Raw genomic sequence first — 24,040 nt, forward strand, 5'->3', positions numbered from 1 at the left:
AAAACTGGACAGGGCTCTGCTACCATCTCCGTTCCCACTGAGGGATGTTCATTCATTGGGTAACAATCATCAGCCTGAGATGATTCCATCGTTCCCAAGAAGCGATCCAGCAGAAAACGTTCCTGTAGCAATTTCCTAACCTATCTGATCTCCTGTAATTTAATTTCTTTGTTAAATCTTGTAGATTTGGCCACAAAACTGAAGTAATTTTGTCAAACTATGAAAAAGGTTTTGTTGTTATAATTAACTTTTACAGCTAGTGTAAAGCAACTTGACACAAAATCCATTAAAGTAAGATTAATGACGGATGGCAGCAAAGACTGAAAAAAGGACTGGGTGAATGACTGGTTTTAACAGATCTGTCAGTATAGCGCAGCAATATAAAATGCAGTAAGGCATCTGTGAGCGGAAGCAAAACCCCTCAGCACAACATCAGCGTGATAGCATCGGTTATGACAACCTCTTTCAATAGTCATGTGAGTGTAATATGTGATTCCAACTTAATTTAGCTTCAGTCAACATAAGCTATTAACAGGGTTTGTACCCAACTGAAATAATGTACTTATTTATTGATGATGTGGAACTTTGTTCTACTCATTAAAAAAAGAAAAGAAAAAGAAGTATTTGATAGCACAGGTATGATGAAAACCATGCAGTTGCTTCAGAGAGAAAAGTCTTGCAATATTACCTTTTGTGCTGCTCTGTGAGAAAGCTGTTCTCAGACTCTGTTTAATCAGTATGTACTTCTGTACGAGCAGTCTCTTTTTTATTTTTTTTAATTCACTGATAGCATTTCAGAATGTATTTACTGTGTATATTCTATATATATGTATATACTGTGTATAATTCAGATGTAATTACTGTGACTTAAGAATGAAAACCTTCTTGGAGTAACATTGCATCAGTCTCAAAATTTTAGCGTTTTTTAAAAGCAGTGAGGGAGGAATTTGTAGCACACTTGCTTGTGATACATCAACAGCCGCGAGAGGAATTGGCAGAAAGCTTAGCAAAAGTATTTTAAAAGTAATAAAAGAACAAATGCAGTGAAATATAGGCCCTGTCATAAATGGGAAACTGGAACATTTTATTTAAAAATGCTTTCTACCAACAGGCAAAAAAAAAAAAAAAAAAAAAAAAATTAAAGGTGAAAGTATATAAAATATGGAGCAGAACTGAGTATTAATAATGACAAACCATTTATACAATCCTGTGAAAAAGGTTGATGACTCACTAGCCCATGTAAAATATCCCACAAGAAGGTTTTGCACCTTTCCCTCTCATGGAGCTCTTCCTGCCTTTAGTGGAAGTTCCTTTAGAGAAACAGGAGAACAGGAAACAGACTGAAGGGATGGGTAAGTGAAGAGAGCAGTGCCCCATGACTGTCATATTTTACAGTGCGTCAGATGTTATCATAGAGCTCAGGAAATATGATTAATCTCACTGACACCAGTGGAACACTTTTTACTATTTATAAGGGCATTGAATTTTGCTCAAATGGCAGTAAAAGAATCAATAAACATCAATCCTCAGATATATGGCCATATTCACAGATAATGTACCATCGCTGAATGCTTTCAGCTATTTCACAAGAGCTGTGGAGTGAATGGGAAAAACATGTAATCTAGTCTTAAAAATAACTTTTCTTCTGTTTTTCAGAACAATTTTCTGTAAAAAAAGCTCTGTCCCTGAAAGGTTATCTGGTTTCTTCTTATACCAACTCATCTAATGAAATCATCCTACAAATCTTGCTGCACTTACCTGAACAGAAATCTTTACAAACCTACCAACAGGAAATGAAATGTGTATATATATATATATATATATATATATATATATATATATATATAAACTTACGTTAAAAATATTTTTTCCATAATGCAGGAATCTAACAAAACCATAAGCCAGCCTATCACTTTAAAAGGTAAATCAGAAAGGAAACTATTTTGTCTTCATTTATTTACTAGGCTTGTGATAGCCCTGAGTGCTCAGGCACATCGAATCCTGCTGGATGTTATACAGAAGATGGTAGTCTCAAAGATTTACAGTTTAACCCTTGCCTTTGAAACACTACAAGGCAGCTCACCTTCCTAACATGTGAAACATTCAGCCTATAGCCACCAGTGATACGGATCAGAAAACAGGAGGAAAAAAGAACCGAAAAAGCCATATCAGCTGGCAGTTCCATTTTGGTGGGTTGCCCTCAACAGTCTTTTGGGATATAGAAACTTTCAGAGAACACTGCTGCTTTTTGAGACTGAAAGTGGGACTCGTAACAGCAGTGTTGCCACATTTCAATAATATAGGCATTTATCTGTGCACTATCACATCACCTGAGGCCTTCACTGCTTCAGACTATCAGCCATTAACTGGTGAATACCTATACATTTTGACATATCTTCAGTGGTCCCATAAACTTTACTATGTCTTTGTTACTGTATGGCATATAAAAACACCTATCTATGATTGGAAATTCAAATCTAACAGCCAGGTATTCAACAAGGATAGAGTTATAGAAATCCATGGAATCCGTTGGAATAGCGAGTGATTGGATACTTCTAACACCACTTTGAAACCTCAAAGCTAGGTATTGAAGTCTGAGATTAGTAATATAAGGTGCTTAAGGTGCTCCGAAGGTCAATGGGAAAAAGAAGTACCACTTTGGCAATGCAGTAAAATAGGATGTTCAGGATCTGTTGCACTGTCAAAACTTAAAGGCATCAAATGAGGAACCATTTGTCAGGTTTTTTTTTTTGTGTATGTGTGTGATCTGTCCGTTGTATTGATAACTGCAATTCCATCAATAAGGCTTGTGCACGGGAGGGCTTTTTTTGTTTATTCTCGCTGTTATTTAGTCAAACATGCTATCTTTACAAGTGAAAAATAAGTGTCCATTTGTGTCTCCCAGTTGTCCTTTTCTCTTCCTGTTCTCTCTTCCTTTACACCACATTCATGAATAAGGCTTTACGGGATACCAGGGGTCCTCAAACTATGGCCCGCAGGCTGGATACAGCCCCCCAGGGTCCTCAATCTGGCCCCCGGTATTTACAGAGCCCCCCCTGCTCCCCGCCCCCCCCGCCAGGGGTTGGGGGGGAACCCAAGCAGCCGCAGATGACTGCCTGCCGCTTCATCTATGCGCCGGCCCCCTGTTTAAAAAGTTTGAGGACCCCTGGGCTAAACGATGCTGGTGGTGACATCGGTTTCACCCTTTTGTTTTGCAGGTGTTGCCTGGCTGAACCTGGGGAGGAACCCAGTGGAGTGGCTCGGGTAGGACCAGGACAGTATCTATCCTGGGTTTGCAGAACTAAACAAAGAAAAATCACTAAAAGCTTTTGTACCAACTAAAAACCTGCAAAGGATGAAAACTACTCTGCTGGGAAATTACATGCCATATTAAATATACAGGTTTTTAATTATGTGTTTTCTCTCCTCCTCTGTTGAAAGGTTAAAGAAATATTAAGATGACCTACAGTTACAGGATAGAAGGGTCTTCAGGATGTAAGATTAGCTATATCGTAGTATTTCAGAAACAACGGAACTATAAAATCTGCAAGGAATTAACAAATCTGAATTTAACTGCAACAGATGCTTTATCTGTTTCTTGATCTTACATGCTCTTTGTGTCCACCTAATCACAAAGTATTGCATTAGGCCCAGTCCTGCTCTAGTAAAGTCAACAGCCACAGCTCTGCTAAATACAGAAGTTGGAACATATTCTTGAGAATGGAGCTTAATATTAGCTTTGCAAATCTTTGCTAGTGTGACTTTTGAATTGTGCCCTTGAACTACCTGAATGCGTTACCAATTTTTAAATATATTGGTGTTTCCACTTCGTTGTAAAAATAGGCTTTCAATACGAGACAGTATTTAGCAATCCAGTACCAGCCATCAGTCTGATATCAGCCATGACATTATTTAATTTTCAGAATCACAGAGGTTAAAGCTCACTGAACTATAAACAGTTGGAAACATGGAGCGTAATCCCAAGGCACAGCTCTGCACAAGCTGTAATTTAAATCATATTGCATGCTAAGCTGAAAAGGCAGTGCAGGTCCCAGAGGGCATGAATAAATCTGCAGTCACTGATTTGCCACACACATTTGTGTTGGGATTCTGTAACTGTGCAAATGTGATGTCTTCCTTTAGTGCAGAGGACCTGTCATCTGCTGAGATTTGTAATTAAATAACCCAAAGAACAAAAGCAATTACTGAGCCTTACAAGCATTCAGACTAAAATTTACATGATTTCATGAACAAAGAGAAGGGGAAGTGACGGAGACAGAGAGAAAGGGCGGCTTGGAGTCTGCAGCATGATTCTAGTGTCTAGTGCTAGGTGAGATTTTAATGTATAGACCAGGTATTCACATACCTGGCTTGCTTTGAACTAATAATTCCGTCATCACAGACTCTGCTGTGAAGTGGATGTTTCTCCATCTAAGGAGCCAATTATGTTTCCAGCTGGCTACATGCCACATCAGGTGCTGGCTTTGAGCAATCAGTTGTGTTAATTGCAAGCAACACTGAATGCCTTTTGGGACAAGCAATTCACGGTTCAGGAATGTTAGTGTAAAGGGGGTTAGGCTCAGCCCCATTACACCAATCACAAAGTTTGCGCAGATTGCAGACTAACAATTGTAAATTTATGGAATTGGGGGAATGAGGTAGGAACAGACTAAGGGGCTGTATCCTTACATCATTAACTGCTGGGTGTGCTGGGCATCTCAGTGGCTTGGAGGGGTGGTGGCTATGTGGTGGTGGAGCCCTTCACATTTTCAGCTCAGTAGCTCTGTCCTCCCATTTCCCTGGTTCTGTCAGGTATTCTGATCTGGGCCAACAGGGCAAAGACATTGGGTCAAGAGAAGACTACATCAACTGCTCAAGAACATGGTGTCCCCCACATTTCTTGGCATTTTCTTTCTTCCTATTTGTCATTCTGGTAAAATAATAATCTAAAAAAAATACATAGAGATTGTCTGATGTAAAGGAAATATTATAAGGCTATAAATAACAGTGAATGCCATAAACAGATGTTGAAGGGCAGATTTATATTAAAAACAGCCACTGAAGAAATAAAGCATATTAATTAAATGAGCTGAGCACTGCAGTGAGTAAAAATCAGTAATCTTTTTTGGCTGCATTGGGAATAGTCTCATTTATTATCGGCTGAAGATCTGGCCTGTGGTATTTTTTAGTATCTAACTTTTGTCTCACTACCTGAAAAACAAGTTTTAGCTAATCTGCTTATTTGCAAGGGTTGATTTCCAATACATTTGCCCATGAATCACAGCACCAGTGCTATTTAAAAGAAACCTGCCCAAATCTTGGAGGTGAAGAATGGGAGGCTTGGACTGAATCATTAGAGATAAAGGGAGTCAGTGTGTGGTGAGGAGGGGGAGGAATCGGTGCAAACCTCAAAGTCTGCAGGTGCTTAGAAACTGTGTAGAGGCTCAGGAAGTGTATCTAATACCCTTTAGAGGCTCAGTCCCTGGTGTCCCACATGACTGTACAAAGAAAACTTCTTAAAACAAAGCCATCTTATTTCTCCCTTTAGCACAGACTAAAACATTGCCAAACACTTTTGCGTCTGAAGCTGTGAATTTCATTAAATTCCATGCAACTCGCTCACCACTCTCTATTTTTGTGTGGGTGAAACCTCTAATTCTCCCCTCACCGCCCCGCGGCCAGCATGCTCTAGTCACATCACACTTAACCTTTGCCTTGGCTTCTCAAAAAAGAATTTGTTTCACTCTATTCACAGCTTCAACAGTTTGGCAAACTGCACTTGAGCGCTGCGCTGGGCCTTTATATTGAACACACTAATCTGATTGTTTTTCCACTCTACAAACTTTGGGTCAACAATCAAGCTGCTGCCAGAAACTAATTAATTTGCAAACAGGCCCCATTTTCACAGGGGGAGAGCTTTTGAAACCTATGTCAGCAGAGCTGGTCACACCATGGTGACATGCATTGTCATGGCATCCACTTTTCTGGGTAATTCTCCTCACTAATTTTTCACCACACACATGAACTCAAATTACCCAGTCAACAGTAAATCTCTATTGAATGCCCACCAAACCCTGAACGTGGTGGCCTGAGAAGAGGAAATTGGTATTGACAGGGTCAACACTCATTAAATTGATGGCTAGAGCAGAAGGGATAAAAAAAACCAACACAAGAACGTAAAAAAAAAATTATTCAGATGCATGTCATATCTCAATGAAGGGGCTGTAACAGACCCATTCCTGCTTTGTTTAAATCAATTAGTATTCTGCTGTGTGATTTCCTACAAGCAGATTTCTGCTTAACTTTTCTTGAAAAACTGGTTAGTTACTATTGTGAACTGGAAAGAAAGCACAGTTTGGTAGCTAAAAGTCACTGTTTTCCAAGCATCAGAGCTGTAATGAACCCTCATAGAGATCTCAGAGATCATGGGAAACCCACTTGAATTTGCAAGGCTTGTAACATGTAGGCTTTGCCTTTGTCATCCTGCCACCTAAACTGAACCCTCCTCTTCCACAAACTGATTTGGATCTTTGTAAAAATAATAATTACAAAGAAACCCAAGTTGTGTAATTTAAAGTGGGGCTTACACCAAAAGCGAAGCAAAGTGCAGTCTTAGAACCTGAACAATACACCTGTCATGGACAAATTACTTTTTTTTTCCTTATTGAAATTCATCTCCAGGGCAGGAGAAAAGGCTTCCTATGAACTGATGCATGTGGGTAATATATGCATATTTTTATATTTATCTATCTATCTATCTATCTCTGTATGGATGGATAGATTCTTTCAAATCACATATTAACTGAAAGTAGTATACAAAGCTTTCTGGTAGAGATTATTGCCACAGGTATCACTGCTTGAGTTATATACTGAGTTTGTCACCTTCTTTATGTGAACAGACCATCAGTTTACAAAGCTGCCCATTGCCAACTCTACAAGCTATCCATTGAAATAAATATATACAAATAAACAATTCTTCTCAGTTTAACAACAACTAAAAAAAGGAAGCTTTCTAGAGAATATAGAATATCACTGGGATATCTATATTAATATAGAATATTCAGTGTGACAAGGCTACAGAGATGGGGACATCCAGGATCAAGAGTGTGACTCTTGGAGCTTACTTATGCAGATGGGTTTTTACACAGCTCCTACTGCTGGAGGTGGCAAATAAGTCTCAGATTTGTTTATATAAAGCTGTGTCTATGAAAAAGCAACTCACCTGGCTCCTCAAATTTGATCCTGAACACCCAAGCTAGATCACCCAATTTGCCCTGTACAGACAGGTGCACTGATTTATCCATATCTAGCATCTAGCCAGAGCTTGCTCTGGCCCTTTCAGCCAATTTCCTTCCCAGAGAAGGCAGAGCATAGGTGGTGGGAAGGGCTGTACTTTCAGATCTCACCCCAACATGAAGCTTACTAGGATTTACTGGGTTGTTCACCTGATACCATATTCATCACTGAAATAAACCCCCTTAAATTTAGTAATTCTAAGGCAACAGACCAATTGCCAATAGGTCAATTCAGTGTACCTGACTGTGTGGTAGACCCCCAAGCTGGCAATCATTTCCAAGTTTCTGTTTAGAGAGAGTCTATACTATGTGCTGATCTGTTTGGGACAGTGCTTCTTTTGAGAGCTATGAACTTCTTTCCTAAAAATGTACTACATGCAGCAAACTATTCTCTGGTCTCCAGTAGAAACAAAACACTTGGAGCTCTGTCATTATTTTTTATCTTATATACTCTATAAAGAGTCACAGTATGAATAGCAGCAAAGCATGGCATCTAATCTACCCTCCCAGCTGTTATTTTTTTCTGTGGATAATAAGGCTAACCAATCTAAAAACCATTAATGAACCCATGGTTAACCATGTAGTATACACATATTCTAAGTCAGGTGTTCCTGGACAAAAATTATCCTAACTTCCCCAAGCATATTGAGGCTACAGCTCAGACCAATATGTTTACTGATGCAGGTCCTTTTGCCCCAGGTCATGTTCTCTAGTGTCACAAAGTCTCCAAAATGTGTGGTCAAACTAGGGGCACGTCTTCTTCTGCTTCATCTTTCCTACTATCTTTTTTCCACTCCAGCCTCAAAATTTATCCTTTGGTTTCTTTTACTAATTTTTCATACCTAAAGGCAACAAAATCTCATCCACAGCGCTGACACTTAATGAAGAAAATTACCTAACCCTAGGTGGGTTTGGAGTGGGAGAGAATAAGAGAGAGATCTATTTACCAGATGGATTTAAAATAATTTCATTTAGGCCACTTGATGGGAGGTTATAATTTTTCTGTTTTTTTACCCACCACCTTCATGATCTTTCTCACATCCAGAGGAACTGTAAAGCACATTCTCTATTTGCTATTTGGTCTTCGATTTCTGAATCAAATGCTTCTCTTACTTTGTATACAGATAGGGGGAGCCGTTATTAGATAGGATGAGTCAACTGGTTCAAATACATGAGTATCTTCTGATCAAATATTGATTAGGACCCATAGCTTCCTGAGTTGCAAGCATCTCAGGTTAGCGACACTATAAACATCAAGCAATAACATTAAGTAAGGAGTGATTATTTTGTGATTTTACAAAATTCCACATTTCTTCCAACAGGAAAAAAGTGGGTTGTAACAAAAATATCTAAAGAGAAGGCTTGTTAGATTGCAATGAGGAAAACAATTTAAAATTCATATTCAATCTTTGAAATTTGGTTCTACAGACTTAAGGGAGAAAAAAAAAAAACCCTTGTAAATTGAGTTTCTATGCCATTCTGTTCACATTATTATGCCACCGTCACCATAGTTTCTGAGTACTTCCTAGCACTGTGTTAGGTGACATTAGCATTTGTCACACATGGAATTTATCACTGTGAAATTATTTATTACTATTCTTAGCAATGAAGATAATGGGAATGGGGGTGGGAGGGTGTATTGAGTGAGAAATGAGACTTGCATATATGGACATGTTTTGTTCCTGCAAGGATTGGAGTTGTTCATGCCTGTATAAGCAGTAGTGGGAAAGTGCAGCACTTGGTCCACACTAGTCTGCATGACAGGAGATATCAGCTGACTAATTTGGTTCAAATATAGAAATGCATTTTTTAAATGCAGGAGATCCTTGTGGGTGAAAAAAAAAAAACCCACACCAAAATTTCAACACACATACACACACACCACCACCACCCCCCGCCAAATCCCCTCACTATTTTCACTGGTAAGTTTGTTTAAATATGTCCTTGTAAATTTATGGGAATGCAGAACTGAAAGAGACAACTTAGCCTATTCACTGCAGTCCCTTGTGATGTCAGGCAACTGTGCTATTTGACAACACATAAAATGTTATCTAAGTTCCTATTAAAACCAGATAGGCTGCCTCACTGACTACTTCTGTTGGGTAGCCTTTTCTAATTTCATTCCCTGCCATGGCTCAAGCCTTCTAATTTGAAAACTAAATATATTCATATGCAGTTCATACTCTGGGTTTTTTTTTGCTTTTTGTTTGTTGTTTGTTTGGTTGTTTTTTTTAAAATGTCCTTTATTTAAATAGCACATTTCTTGCTGGAGATTTTTTATATCACCCCGTTTCTCTAAGAATATCTTAGATGTACTTTATGAAATAGTCCCCAGGTACCAGGATGGTTGGGTTCTGGCTGTGCTGGCAGGTCAGCTGTTTTCTGCATCTACTTGCCTTTGGTGGCAGGTATTTTAAAGCCTTCTGTATATCTGGATTTGGAATGTGTAGGAGGTGAGCTGAAAAGTGAGAAACTAGGAAGGCACTTAGGGACAACAGGGTGGCACAGAAGAGGGGGGCATCAGTGCGTATGTATAGGCAGGAAAAGGGTGTGGTGTGGGTGACCAAAGACAAATTAGAGATTCAAGGATGCCGCAAGTGAACACATCCAAGTCTCAGCAAGAGTAGTTGCAAGAGAGCAAATACTAATTTCTGAACATCTTGACACATTTGTTATATTTTATTAGAGAAGTAAAAATCTTATACACTAGTTGCAGTCTGGTCTTTCTCTTGCCATACATTCCTCCACTATACAATACATACATATACAAAATTATGTGTGTGTGTTGCCAGTGCTGGGACATCCTACAAACTGCCATAAGTGGAAACAACATAAAGCAATGGCTAAAGTTCTGTATGAATGCCAGGAGAGTATCAAGTCCATGTTTCCTGCCTTGGAGCCTGTGAAATTTAAGAGGGCATTTTCTTTTTTATTGAACAGTCGCTCAGCTTCTATAATTCTCAGCTGTTTATGTAACCGTAAAGATTACCAAGGACAATGACCCCAGGGGACTAAGCACAGCTACTACCCCACTTTAAAAATTAAGCCATGGAAAGTATGCTAAAATAATATCTTAGAGCTGGTTCAAACCCATAAAAAGCAAGGAAGTTTCAAGCCAAGGCTGGAGATCCAGACTGACAGTCTCTCTTAACTCCAGGTCTAGTAAAGAGGGAGAGTAAGGCCAGTATTGCCTCCCTTTCCTGGGGTGCAAACCAGATTCATAATACTATCTTAATGCAGCTTTTGTGATTTAATTTCCTTTCAAATCTGCAGGCTGACTCTGTTTTGCTCTTAAAATAAATGTTTATGGTTATTCATTTTACAAAATGTTAACAGTTTAAGGCCAGATCCCCCGTGCTCAAGGCAGGGAAGATGAGAGTGGCTCCAAGCTTTCCTTCCACTCCTCTAACCTTCAGCTTGAAAGTTGCCCTCAGTGCACTGCTTTTGCATTGCTTAGCATTTGCTTTGGTACACTGCACTGCCATTTCTGCCTTCTTGCCTCCAGCCATGCCCTCAGCCCTTGTACGAACGCTGCCATGGATGGTGTAGAGCAAACTGCGTAGTTCACCAGGGAACTCCTGGTACCAGGGTCAGCTGCCCTGACCTGCTCAGGCTCCCTACTCGCCTGTTGTTATTGTTGAAGCAGTTGAAGCAGGACCGGGTCCATGCTTTCTTGAAATAACAGTAGCTTCTGAGAACTCTGAATTACAAGAGGCAATGGCACATTTAGAGGGAAACATGGTTTTTACTTATAGGCAAGACTATAAGACACATGTCTAACATCAAAGCTATTGCTCTTTATACTAAAGCTGGACAGATGTTTTTCCAATTTTTTCCCTCCTTTTTTTTTTTTTTTCTTTCTATTTTTTTTTTTTCTTTCTTTTTTTCCTGAGAGTTCAAAGCTCTTCTTGACCCTCACTGGGACCAACTAAGACTATCAAAGCTTTTTGTGTAGAGAAACTACATGCACTTACTAGAGGAGCCAATAATGTCCAGTGTGAGCATGTACATGGCTTGTAACAAAGTACATGATTCAGTCTGGGGCACTGAACTGTGACTTTTCATATCCAAGATGACTTTCCTGAGCACCAACTCATTTTACTGTGTTTTTGCAAATGCCTCCACGTCACATCTAGCCAACTCTCTATCAATAATTAAATATACACTGCTACAGTGACTGATGTATGGTTCCCTACCTTCTAGATGAATGCCCCAACTACACGGCTATAGAATCAGTCTCCCTTGCTTTATTTGGCTTGGTGACTGTTTAATTATTTATACAAAATGGAATGTCTTTAGAAGCCTGTGAGCATTTAGTATCTTTAAAATACTTAACCAGCCTTTAAGAGCTGCTGGTCAGCACCTTCCCTTGGACTGGGTACAGTTCAAAGCCCTCTTTCCAGCAACATTTAACTTCTTACAGAAGATGAAGCATCTCCAAAAAGTGACTTTGTGATCTCTGTAGGAACTCTGTGTTCATAGTTAAATCCAAAAACCTTAATCCCTCTGTGCAATATTGTCCTCCTTTTACACCAGTTTAGGATGATATTTAAATTATGGGAAAACTTTCCAAGCTCTTCATGTGCAACTGTCTTCTCCTTTCCATTTTTGGTACCAACCAGCTGCGTTTTCTGCACCCTGTCAGCTCTGACCTTGGCCTTAGTATGGGAAAAACAGTGCCAAGCTGCTGCTCTGAATGAAGTAAACATTAGCAAGGACTTAGAACTGGATGTCTCACCCCTAGCTATGAAACTCCATGATGATGAGGATTTCTCTTTGTAAGTTTTATCAGAACTGCTGTTCTTACCCTGCTTTCAGTATATGTCCATTAGAATGCTGGGTTTTAACCTAAGCCTAAGCACACTGTAGAAAGCAACTAGACAAGCAAACCTACCACTACATAGCAATCCCTGTCTTTAGTAAAAATATATATAAAGAATTGCAAACGTAAAGTTCAAAACTAGTTTATACAGAGGTTTCATAAAGCAAAGTACAACTCATCCTTCACCGAGAGTTTGTTTCATCAAAAGTATGTCCACTTTAAATATGTGCAAACACAAAGCTTCTTTTATAATTATATTTAAAAGAGACAAATGACAAAAGAAAAAGATAGCCAAAGGACTGGCATGCCTGCAGATTTTCAAACCCAAACAATCATAATTTTTGTCTTTTCCTGCTAGATGCTGAAATTAGGAATGCTATGTGGAAAGGCTGCCAGGATCTTACTGCTGCAAAATTAACAGTAAAGTCTTAGAGCCTTTAATAGGAACATTGCAATGCAGATTTTGAGTCAGGCTTTCCATATTAGGAAGGTAAACCTATTAAGTTGCAATGTTGAGCTAGATTTCCAAAATGTACTTAAGGATCATTCTCTATTAAATTAGAGACAGTTAAAAGACTAATTTCTAAAGGTCTCAGTTTGGTTCTTATCTTTTTTTTTTTTTTTTTTTTAAATTAGCTTGAATCTTTCCATACAAGAATGTAGTGTAAGAACTACACTTGGAGTTGAAAATCATCTTCACCTTGTGCTATGATAAATACTGCCTTTCTACTTCTATGCTCATTTCGGACAGTACTTAAATTCTAAAGAGCTTGAGGTTCGTCAGCTCTTTATGTGCAACTGTCTTCTCCTCCCCATCTTGAGCACAAAGCAGTTGTGGTTTCTGCACCCTGTCAGACATAACCTTAGTGCTAATTTGGGAAAAGCAGTTCTCACATTTAGTGCTGAAAGACTGATAACCGAATCCACAAAGGAATGACACATTTTCAGCAATGAAGTACAGGGGCTGTGGACAATGGCTGCACTTTCCCACTGCATAAATCCTCCTGACTCAGCTGTCATTGTGCAAATCTACTGCACAAAAGCAGATTTTGCTTGCATGATTGAACTTTATGTCATCGTGACTATGATAACAGAAGTGGGTGTTGTGTTATCTTTAACATATTATTACTCTACCAGGTACCAAGATAGATGGATATGTCTATAACTCTTGTACTTTACTGTCTCCTGAAGTCCAGAAATCTTGTCTATTATTACAACAAAATAACCCAATGAACAATATTTCTGGGTTACTGGGCAAGCACGGATTGTAGAACTGAAATGTGGTAGACCTGTATCCACTCTCACAGTAGTCCATATGAATTATGACAAAACTAAATTTAACAGGACAAAAATCAGATTCATACAACTTGTCATATACACATTTAACTGATACATATATCCCATGCATATGTCATATATAGAGCTGCTAATCCAATCTCCAATAGCACATCGTGGTTTTAATTATGAGTTAAGAATTGGTATATCCTTATAAGTTATGGATTGTATATACAGCTAGTATGATAACCAGTGTGATACTAGAAGTTCCTGACTGCATCTAATAAGAAACTGTGTTGTTAAAACACAGCCTCTCTCACATGTTAAAAATTTGTGTGAACAATTTGCACTAAATTGCAAAACCACATAAGAAAACCTGGACCTCAGCACAGACACAAATAATGTGGCTAGGAGTGAAAAATATCTAAGGAGAAAATACTTTGTGAATTCAAAAACAGGAGTACAGATGCAAGCAGCATGTACAACAAAAGTAGCTAGTTAACTCTTCAAAAATTAAAATATAAATTTGAGTTAATTTATATTTTCATTTTTGAAGAGTAACTACAGTTAGTATTACTGGCTCACTTAAATGTCAGCTTTCTCAGATGATAAATTCACATTTCCAAAATGTTCATATCCTTGTAGAGCTAAAGCCAAGTGTAATTCCATTTAAGCTATTGGAATTTTGATTTCAGTAGAACTTGGATAGAGTACTTAGATGGATTTTAAAGTATTTGCTACACGAAGCCAAAAGCAGATTTTCTCTGAAACTATCCCTCTCTCCCCTTACATGCAAACATCTTACAAACATATAACATATGTATGGAGAGTAATATCCATACAATAATGTAAGCTGTTGTGCCTTGTTGAACTATTGAGTAATTTGAAACTCAATAGTTTGGAATACTCAGGATCCCTTCCACTTTTTCCAAACCATCGATAACTCTGGCCTGCTCAGGAACCTCTGATGATGCACTTTCTGCTGGACTTTGGTGGCTAGCGTCAGAATCCCTTCAATACAGTCAAACATTAAAGCATGTACAAGGCACAGCCCTGCCCAAGGCTCTGTAGGCACTCTGTGTTAACATGTGGCTGATGCCCCCACAAGCCTCGAGCTTCTGTCCAACTTGCACCCTACAGCAATCTGCTCCTGTGGCATGACTGCATTAGCCGTAGTGTCTGTATATGTTTTAAATTTAATCACACTCCACAAATCTCAATGTAATTAAACTGAAAATGCTTCTGTATAAATCATTTTTGATTAGTTTAACTGGTTTAAGACAAAATTCTGCTGCAAATAAAAGAGGGGTGTATATGTCACAGATGTTGCTGGAACAAAGCTGTGTGCTAGTCTTTAATGGTTAGATGAACGTAACTGGATAAATGTACATTTTACATACCATTTAGCCACCGGGAGTCATGCTGCTCTGTTCTGATTGGATGATGATGCCCGAGAGTTCGGAAAATGGCAAAGTCCCTGCCCATGAAGTCTGCTGCTGTGCCAGAGTACAGCTCTCCATCTGTGTGAGGACATAATTGTAAGCAACATTTCTCAATTTTCCAGTCATGGTAAGTCAGAGAAAGCTGTCAGTCCTATGTTTATATTACGCTAATAGGCATAATGAGAAAATTACAAAGCAATAAGCCATATGCAATGTATTGTCATTGAAAATATATCATTAGACCCACTTTCCCACTGCACAGTTTAACTGTAGCCTCTCTCAAGCTGTATCTCCCAACTGCTAGTGCAGCCACTTTTCAAAAATATGTTTGGATTTTTTCTGAGCAAGTCAGTCCTCATAAAACAGTATCTTCTACAGGAAAGGCAAAGCATGCCTTTGTCTTTTGGCCACCTCTGTAACTGTGATACTGTCAAAGGGCAACAGCTAAGGGACAGAATAAATCAGATCATTCCCTGCTACCTTGACCCCACACATATCACAGTGAACAAGGGAATTAAAAATTGACCTGTGATACTTCAGCCCATAAATGTCACGTACATAGCCTAGCTGGAGATGAAACTCATAATATTAGACTCCCAATGTGTCCCTTCTCAGCCAGCTAGAAGTATCATGGAGGAGATAGAGACTAAACTCAAAGGACCAGATCAAGTTAAATACCTGCCAACTGGTAGAGACAATAAGAACAAGTACGTAGTAATTAGACACACAAAAAACCAAGGGACCAAAGCACAAGATGTACTTTTCTGGCATTACTGTAGAGCTTGTCCACAAAATTACTCTGAATTCAAAACGCTAAAAATGCATTTTTTTAGGACTGTGCCCTTTTATGCCTGTATGTGAAATGAGATACCTATCCCATACTTTTAATATGGAATTAGAAAGTATTCCTTCCAACTACTATTTTCAAGCTACCCATCTTAAATGGGCCTCCTGTGAGAAAGACAAGTTTCAGGATAAAATAACTCTTTCCTTAAGCTAAGGTAATAAATTTCTCATGGTCATGATGAGCTCTACCATACCCTCATTTTAAAACACCCATTAGGAACAAGTTTATTATTTTCATGGCAATTTTAGGTATTTCCATGGTGGGACAACCAGATCCAAGCATGCCTATTGGATATCACTGGCATCTTTTCCCCAGAACACGGACACGATGAAATTATCAATTGAAGCTACAGTGGCTGTGTACCATATGGTAGTCCTGAAAGTCAGGAAGGGTGAAAACATGATAGCGGAAAGGCGTGGAGTTGAATGAATTCACAGAAGAGATTAGAAGCAAACAGACCAGTCGTGCCCAGCAGGAGGTGTAATCAGAAGTGAAACAGAACAGCATATCATTAATTAACAATTTATCATTCCTCTATGTCATTTTCAACTTTTTTTGAAGGGAAGACAATCACTTAATTATAGTCATTATTATGTACAGGGTATGCAGCCGAGATGTTAAAGAACATAAAACCATTCTGCTTGTGAAAAGGGCTTTGATGCTATGCTTAACCTTTCTTTAACCTTATCTTCATTTTCTTGCCTTTCAGTCCCTAGTGAGTTCTGATAAATCAATATAAATCAAAGGGGGAGACAAAAAATCAACAAGCCCTACTTTGCTTCCTAGTTATTGACAGATCTAAAGGTCAATCAAGAAGGAAAATATTCTATATTCAATGCTACATTAGTAAAATAAAAACTAATACAGCTCAAAACCTCATTAAAATGATGTATTTGCAATGTTTAGAACTGTTAGGGGTTTTGGCACCTCAGCTTCTAACTCAATATATAAACACCACTGAAAGTAACGTAACCTCTAGGTTTGGCTCAGTTCTACCCAAGACTTTTTCATGCTACTAGGCTTTTGTGGCTGGTACTTTTTCAGCAGTGGTGATAAAGTTTTGCCAATAAGGGGCTTCAGCATATTCCAAAGGGGGAAGGGTCTGTAGGAAACTAGCAGATGTTTCTTTGCTTTTGACTACAGCCCCTCGAGGTTTCAGTATACCTACACCAGTTTCGGCAGTTTGAACTGATTTATTGTAGTCGTGCAAAAAGGGGATTTTGACTTCTTCCAGAAAGAAATACCAAGGAATACCAGTTACTTTTAAAAAGATTTAGATAATTTTTGCTAAATTCAGGGTGAGCCTCAAGTCATGTCCCAGATGCGCACAACCTTTGAGTGCTTCGTACTATTCAAAAGCTATATGAGAATTTTGCCTGCTGTCTAGATAGAAGTACATTCATCTTTATTTCCCTATGCAGACCTCCTTTTGGACTGAAATTTACACATTGCTGGTCTAGAAAATTATTATTTTATGTCATGGATAGCCTTCACTGTGCTATGTCCATTGTCAGTACTTTAAAGGCAGTTTTCATTAACTTTTAGAAGAAAGTGGAAATGAACAGTTTGAAAACTGACAAACATTTCTCAAGGGAAAAGAATGAAGGGGGGGAAAAACCAGAAAGCTGTCACTTTGTATTTCCAGCCCAGCAGCATAAAGCAATGACTGTCCAGAACAAGCTGGTGGCCCTCAATTGTTTGGATAGTAAAAACTCTGTATTTTGGACACAAACCACTTTTTCCTAAAGGAGTAGCATATTGATATATGAATGCAAACAGAAATACATATATTGAATTTACTAAATAAAGAGGCAACAATTAAAGCCCACAGTAATGCTTTTTTTTTTTGAAAGGAGCAACCATTATTTCCCTGTGCTGTACATAAGCAGCATGGAACCGTGAACACTTCCAGAAATCCATTAGATGCAAAGATGTTAAAAACTAAACAGTATACATTTATTTGATGATTTTTTCTGTTCAGATTTTAAAGAAGAATGCATTCTCATTTTGTATTTTTTTTTTGAAAGTACAAAAGTGTAAGTTTCCTTTTTGAAAGAAAGAAATAAGCTGAATAGATGGGGAATACAGGCAAAAACAAGCCTTAAATGTCCTGATTGCTCTCACGAGTAAAAGGGTCCCCAAATGAAATCTGGTATCCTTGGTTAGTAGGTTTATTCACTAAATTTAAGATTTATCAGACATACATAGTAGTGGTTTGACTTCACTCATTTTAAAGCCAGCAACTAAAACTTCCCAGAAAGTAGAATAACTCTAAAATCCTAAACCTCTTATGTGCTCGGTAGCTAATTTCTAATAAATAGGAGAGTAGAGTTCTTCCTTGTAAGAAGCCACTGTATTTCAGATTGCATTGATACATATTTGGGAGTATTAAGGTAACTGAATAGATTTTTTAAAAAATAATAATAAAAAAAAGTAACTTAAAAAAAAAAAAACAACAAACAAAACCAACCATCAATGAGACACAGGAACATAAATAGCTTTTAGGACTCTGGATCATCAAAAGTTCTGAAAATCCCGCAGGGTCATTTTCTAAAGAGCAACTGACTACTAATGGGATAATGCCATCTCCTTCCCTGAGGTTTTTTTGGACTACCCCAATACAATTGTTTTAGACTAATACATTAAATGGTATTTTCTCATGTAATTAAATTCTTTGAAAACCACACTGCCTCTCATTTTCATCCTGCCCTGGAATACACACTAGTAGTGCCCAGGGACTGCTTAGTCTTTACATTTTCATGCATTAGGCCGCTCAAAAGGCGATTGTTTAGTTAGCAGCACATAGATGGGAATGGCTGAATAATGGCTTACATTTACTAGGAACTAGTTATATCATGTTCCCAGCTGGTGTTTACTTTAGAGTAGAGTAGCAATAACTACCTTTAATGAACAACTCTTAAAAAAATAATGAAAAATGTTTGCAGGTGAATGGAACAAGGACTGTATATTGGAAAAATATTGGAACAATTTAATAATGATGAACTGTTTGTTTTGGTTTTGGCTTTTTTTTTTCCCCAAAAATTATTATTTTTTTTTAGGAGACAGGGAAAACCAAAGATCCTTTTTACACTTATAAAAGTTTATTTCAGCTGAAATGTAAAATAGGAATCCTGAGCTCTAATTGTTATTAAAGATCTTAAGTTCCTTTTTGCAAATTAACCTTGGTGTTTTGCCCAAATTCCAGCTTGGGCAATTACATTTCACTTACCTAAGATTTACCTTCTAGTTATGGAGTCAAGAACATACTCTTATTCCACACTTTGAAAAATCTGCTTAGCGTTTCTGATGAGGAACAGAAGTTATTTTTCCCTCCTGCTTTTAACCACACAAATTACTCTTGCTCCTCAGCCTTCTTTTATCTTCCTGATAATTACTTTGTGTTACAAATTATAACATTGAATTTAATGAGCGCTGGGTAATTGTTCTACACCATTGCCCTCTTGAACCTAAGACAAACCATGGTTGCTTGTGAGGATAAATACTTCTGGCATGAGGGGCCAAGAGTAGCTGCGCTATCACTCAGTCCAGGAGAAGGGGAAAAGCAGTCCATCCATGTTCTTCATGGTGTGAGGCATTTGTGGAAAAGAGGCTCCTCTGACCTTCATGGCCCTGTTCACTGCTACCTACTTCAAAGAGGAGTCAGACCAAACCTCTCCAAGCAGTCATTGCTTGGCCAGTTCATTCCCTATTCCTCACCTGTTTTGGGGGGAGGAATTTATCTTGCCTTGGGTCATCATTTCACCATAAAATTTATGCTTTTTTGGCATAGTTAAGAGTAAGTCGTTGCAAAACAATGGTAAATCTGGTGTACACTTTCTGAAACATCAGGCAAATTTCTGCAGCAAAAGGTTGAAGTGTTGCATTCAACATTATAATCAGTACCACAATACGACCATGAGGCAGCTACGAGAAGGAGAAGAAGAAAGGGTGTTCATGTTCAGGATGAGGGAATGTTAATTTTAGCTTCACCCTGATTTTTGTATAAGTCATTGAGATAGAAATTAGTCACTGGCTTTGAATGTTGCATTTGTGCCATTTTCTATAGTGCTAATACACCCATGGCTCTAACTGAAGCCTGATTCAAAACAAAAGATCATGCTCAGTCTACTCCTTATTAGGAGGACAAATATTAGGAGTGAAAATTATAGTGATAGGAAGCAGGCTGAAGAAAGTAAAGATGTTTTAAAGACATGAAATCTAAGCCAAGGGAAATAAGATGATCATCTTTGTGCTGGACTGAATGAAAAAAAGAAAAAAAGAGAAAAAAAAAGGAATGTGAAAAGCTAGACACTGTTGACTTTGTGCAGTTGCATACCGGGTATACCATGTAATACTGGCTTGTCATCATTCTCTTTCTTTATTGTACATTAAAGTAAATAGTAAAGCTATTCCCTTGAGAGTAGCTCTGCCACAAATTCAAGTTGCTTCAGGCACTAATTTATACACTGGCCTTTTACACACACAGTTTTTTTTTTCCTTTCTGTTTGTACAGGGTACAAGTTGGAGCAAGATGTGGATGTCTTTCCTGTTTTTCCTGTTAAAAAGTGCGCGTCCCCAGGGTAGCTCATCACCTGTGATCATTAAAGGCTTCTAAGATCAGGAAATGAGGCACATTTAGGACTAAATTTTTGTTGCTGTCTATTTTGAATAGCTTAGTTTTAAAATGTAACATAAATATCATAAAGGTAGATGGTAGGCAAGGCCCTAGACTAGCAGTATGGACAAAGTCCTGGAGAAACCAATGTATCTGGTTATGTGTCCTTTCCCAAAGACTTCTGACATAAGAGAATCTGCATTTTTCTGAAACTGCTGTTGCCACGTTGGATTTGAAGTTGTAATAAATTGCCAGAAAGTTACACATTAAGGATAGAGTGGCTACATCTGGGCAGTCGTTACAGAAAGAAGGGTCTATTTGTTTCAATCTTCATTTCTTCTCACAAAACATCTTTTATGCCCTTTTTGTAAAGGAGAATGAAGACCAATGAACACAATTAATTCAATTAGCTAAGTTAAATCAATGAGATAAATTCAATCAATTGGATTAGTTCAATTAGATTGTCACAGTCCAGGTGTTCTATCCTTAAATATTCCATGAACTGAAGTATTACTAATTCAGAAATACCTAATTTATTGAAAACCCTCTGTTCTGGCCAGGAGTTTAATTGTATTTGCTTTCAGATACCTCTAGCTGAAACATCATCTGAAGGCCTAGACCTGTGGTTGCTTGTATATCTCCAGCTCACAGCTCTCAGTTGGGTGATAGACCCTTGCTGGCAGCAAAACTGAAGTAAGAAATTACTTTTTCCTGCTCTCACTTTGCTCTCAGCTGTGTGGGTGCAACCTTCAGTGTGGGCAGCCTGTAAACTGGACAATTAAAATACCTCCAGGAGTTGCCTGCCTGTGAGGAGGACAAACACTTTGCAGAATCAAGGTCTTAAAGAGGTATAAAGTGGGTCTTGCGATACTTGAATCTTGGTTTACACACACCTTGTTTCTCAACACACCTGGGTCAACTATACTAAACGTGAAACCAGGATTACTTTAGCCTGGAAATAAAATGCATAAAACAAAGCCCTATCATAGGTGCTGCAAGAAGAAAAAAAGAAGGAAAAAAAAAAAGAAAAAAAGAAGAAGAAAACTGGATATTATTTACAGTGAATGCACGTCTCATTGAACTTGTAATGTGGCACCTACCTACTAAAAGAGAAGCTGTCAGCAGTTTAGGATCATAAGGGCTTTTCCCTCGGCCATTTTCAAAATATGAATCTTCCATTCTAAAAATGTTGTCCTGTGGGGTGGAAAAAAAAGAAAGAAAAAGCAACATTATTTGATGAAAGAATGCTAAAAATAAGTTGAGCTAAACAGAGTGCAGTATATGTGATCATACTGGGTTTTGTGGCTTCAGGGAAGTCAAATTACACTAGGGGAGGATGTGGCAAAAGTGCCCACCTTCTAATCAGTGTTGTGCTGAAGGCTAGTCAAAAGCACAAATGCTCATGCACAGCTTGTGTCTCATCTGTTCTATTTCACATATAATTTACACGGTTCCGTTGAATACTTTTTGCTTTCACTGAGAATGCATAGGAGTAATAGCAACTTGAAGAAGATGGAATTTGAAAATTTTGTCTGAAAAAGTTAAACCCATTTTTTACTGACTATACTTTTCTAAAATATCCTTCAAGTGTAGATTAGTACATAATAAAATGTTAAATTCTGCTTTTCCTGAGTATTTAGTGACTTACTGTTTCACGTGTCTTCAAATTCAATTTTAACTGCATCAGGAGAACTTTTTTCCCTTATTTTTCAGTACTATGCAAGGAAACTTTTAAAATATACAGGCTGAGGGCAAAGCATATGGGAATATAAACCAAGACTAAAAAGGGCCTCAGTCAACACCAAGTCAAATCAAGGTCAGTAAATCCAAAGCAATGGGCTTTTCAGTACACTTAATTAATTTTAACTAGGGGACCAAATCTGCCAATCAATTTGAATAGTGTGTTTATTTTATGTTTTGCACTGAGGGTAAACGCAGAAGAATAGAAGCTTTTTGCATAGTAGACTTCTACATTCACAGAAGACTTGTGGAGGCCACACTGAAAACTGAAATTTCCATCTCCCACCTGCACTGTGGTTACTTTGCATTGACACCTAATTAAGTCAAGGAGCCCCAAAGCTGAGACAACTCCTACCCCCAACAGTTTCTCTGGTTACTGAGGCCTTTGCACCCAGTTTTTAGTTGCTTACAGCTAAAATATCTTTATGTCAGATGCTGAAGGAATTCCTTGAACCGCTATTTTAGGCTATAATAGCAAGTACAGCTTGATATGCCCTCTTTTTTTCTTATTGACTGATCAGAGATCACTCATCTGTTTCAGGAAAATAAAAAAAAACCAAAACACCTCCAGAATATATGTCTAAAATATATGTATTGATAGCAGAAAGCAACTAAGAAGATGTTACAATATTTTTCTCTGTTTATTTAATAACAAATTTGCTCTTTAACTTGATTCTCAAGTCCCTACAGTGCTTACTGGATTCACAGACTAAGAAACCCCCCCTTTCTTATTCTCATCATCCCTTTCCAAAGACAAAATCATAAAGCTGCTGGCTGGAAGGGGTTGTTTTTGTCTTGGCAAGTCATGAAAACCTTCAGGAACTGAAACTATATAACCTTTCTTGGCAACTTCCATTGCCCTCTTAGTGAAGGATTTTTTTTTTCCAAACTGAAGCTCTCAAGGAACAACTTGTGACTCTTGGTCCTTATTATGTCATCTGCAATGACAGCAAAGAGCATGGGCCTTTCTTTTTTGTAACTACCCTTCAAGAATTTACAGGCTGCTCCTAAGCTGCTCGTTCAGCTTCACTTCTCCAGACTAAGTTTCAGGCTAGAACTTCATGAAAGCTTAACAAGCATGTAAACTCCAGTCTTACTCTGTTTTGTGCTTGCAAGCAAAAGTCTCAAAATTGTACACAATATTTTCACCCTCAAGGGCAATGCTTCAGTGCCTGGTGCTGGGGACTCGGCACTCCCCAATGCTGTGGACTTGGTACTCCGCAACGCTGTGGAGGATGCAAAAAAATATCAACAACTGTAATTTTATTCAGCAATTGCTCTGGTGATGTTTATTTAATGTGAAGATCATTCAAATAGCCGATGTCTTTCTCATGAGCAGTGTGAATTTAAGTATTTGGAAGCAGTGCTCTGCCTGGCACCCTGCCTTCCCCACCTTGCTCATCCACATTGAACCCAGGCATGGGCTAGGCCAGTGACCAAACATGCTTCCAAATGGTGTCATTTTAAACCTACTGAGGCCATGTTTCTGTGAGTGAGTCACAGGCTACAGGTTTTATTACAGGCTTGTTTAATTAAATCATGTAAGCATGTATCTCTGTGTATGTATTACATCTTTTCCAAGGAACATCAGAAGGACTTCACATTTCACTCCATTTACTGGAGAAAAAGGTGAAGGAAAAATGGACTGTGATCAGGGTAGTCTATCTGGAGGGGTTTACTGCACTGTAATATGAAAAAGTTTGGACACAACTTGGGTGAAGTTTGATCCCAGAATTCAAGCTAAGTCTCCTAAGGCATGTTCTTGTAGATGTAGCCTGCCTCATTGTGTTTATACAGTCAGCCTGAATCTGTAATATCTTGCACAATATTAAATTTATTTCTTTCCCTTCGTTTGCCTTTCTATTTCTTAAGTCCAGACACATTCCTTGCTTCTATCCAATTTTCTGACTTTGCTGCTTCTAAACAGAAATGAATAAATAATGAAAAAAGAAAACCATTTCTGAAATTCTGCTGGAGGGTCCATGTCTACACAATAAAAATAGC

General features: G+C 38.2%; 1 protein-coding gene across 1 annotated transcript in view; it reads right to left on the reverse strand.

Moving 5' to 3' along the window:
- The window catches only part of SEMA3A (semaphorin 3A), a 170,176-nt gene that overhangs the window by 46,283 nt on the left and 99,853 nt on the right, over window positions 1-24,040 (reverse strand). Inside the window, exons 5-6 of the mRNA XM_055712532.1 lie at window positions 21,397-21,490; window positions 14,793-14,912 (exon numbers count right to left, since the gene is read on the reverse strand). Coding sequence (XP_055568507.1) covers window positions 14,793-14,912; window positions 21,397-21,490 — 214 coding nt within the window. The remainder of the gene's footprint in view (window positions 1-14,792; window positions 14,913-21,396; window positions 21,491-24,040) is intronic.

The sequence above is a fragment of the Falco cherrug genome, chromosome 5 (assembly GCF_023634085.1).
Source record: "Falco cherrug isolate bFalChe1 chromosome 5, bFalChe1.pri, whole genome shotgun sequence".
Lineage (NCBI taxonomy): Eukaryota > Metazoa > Chordata > Aves > Falconiformes > Falconidae > Falco > Falco cherrug.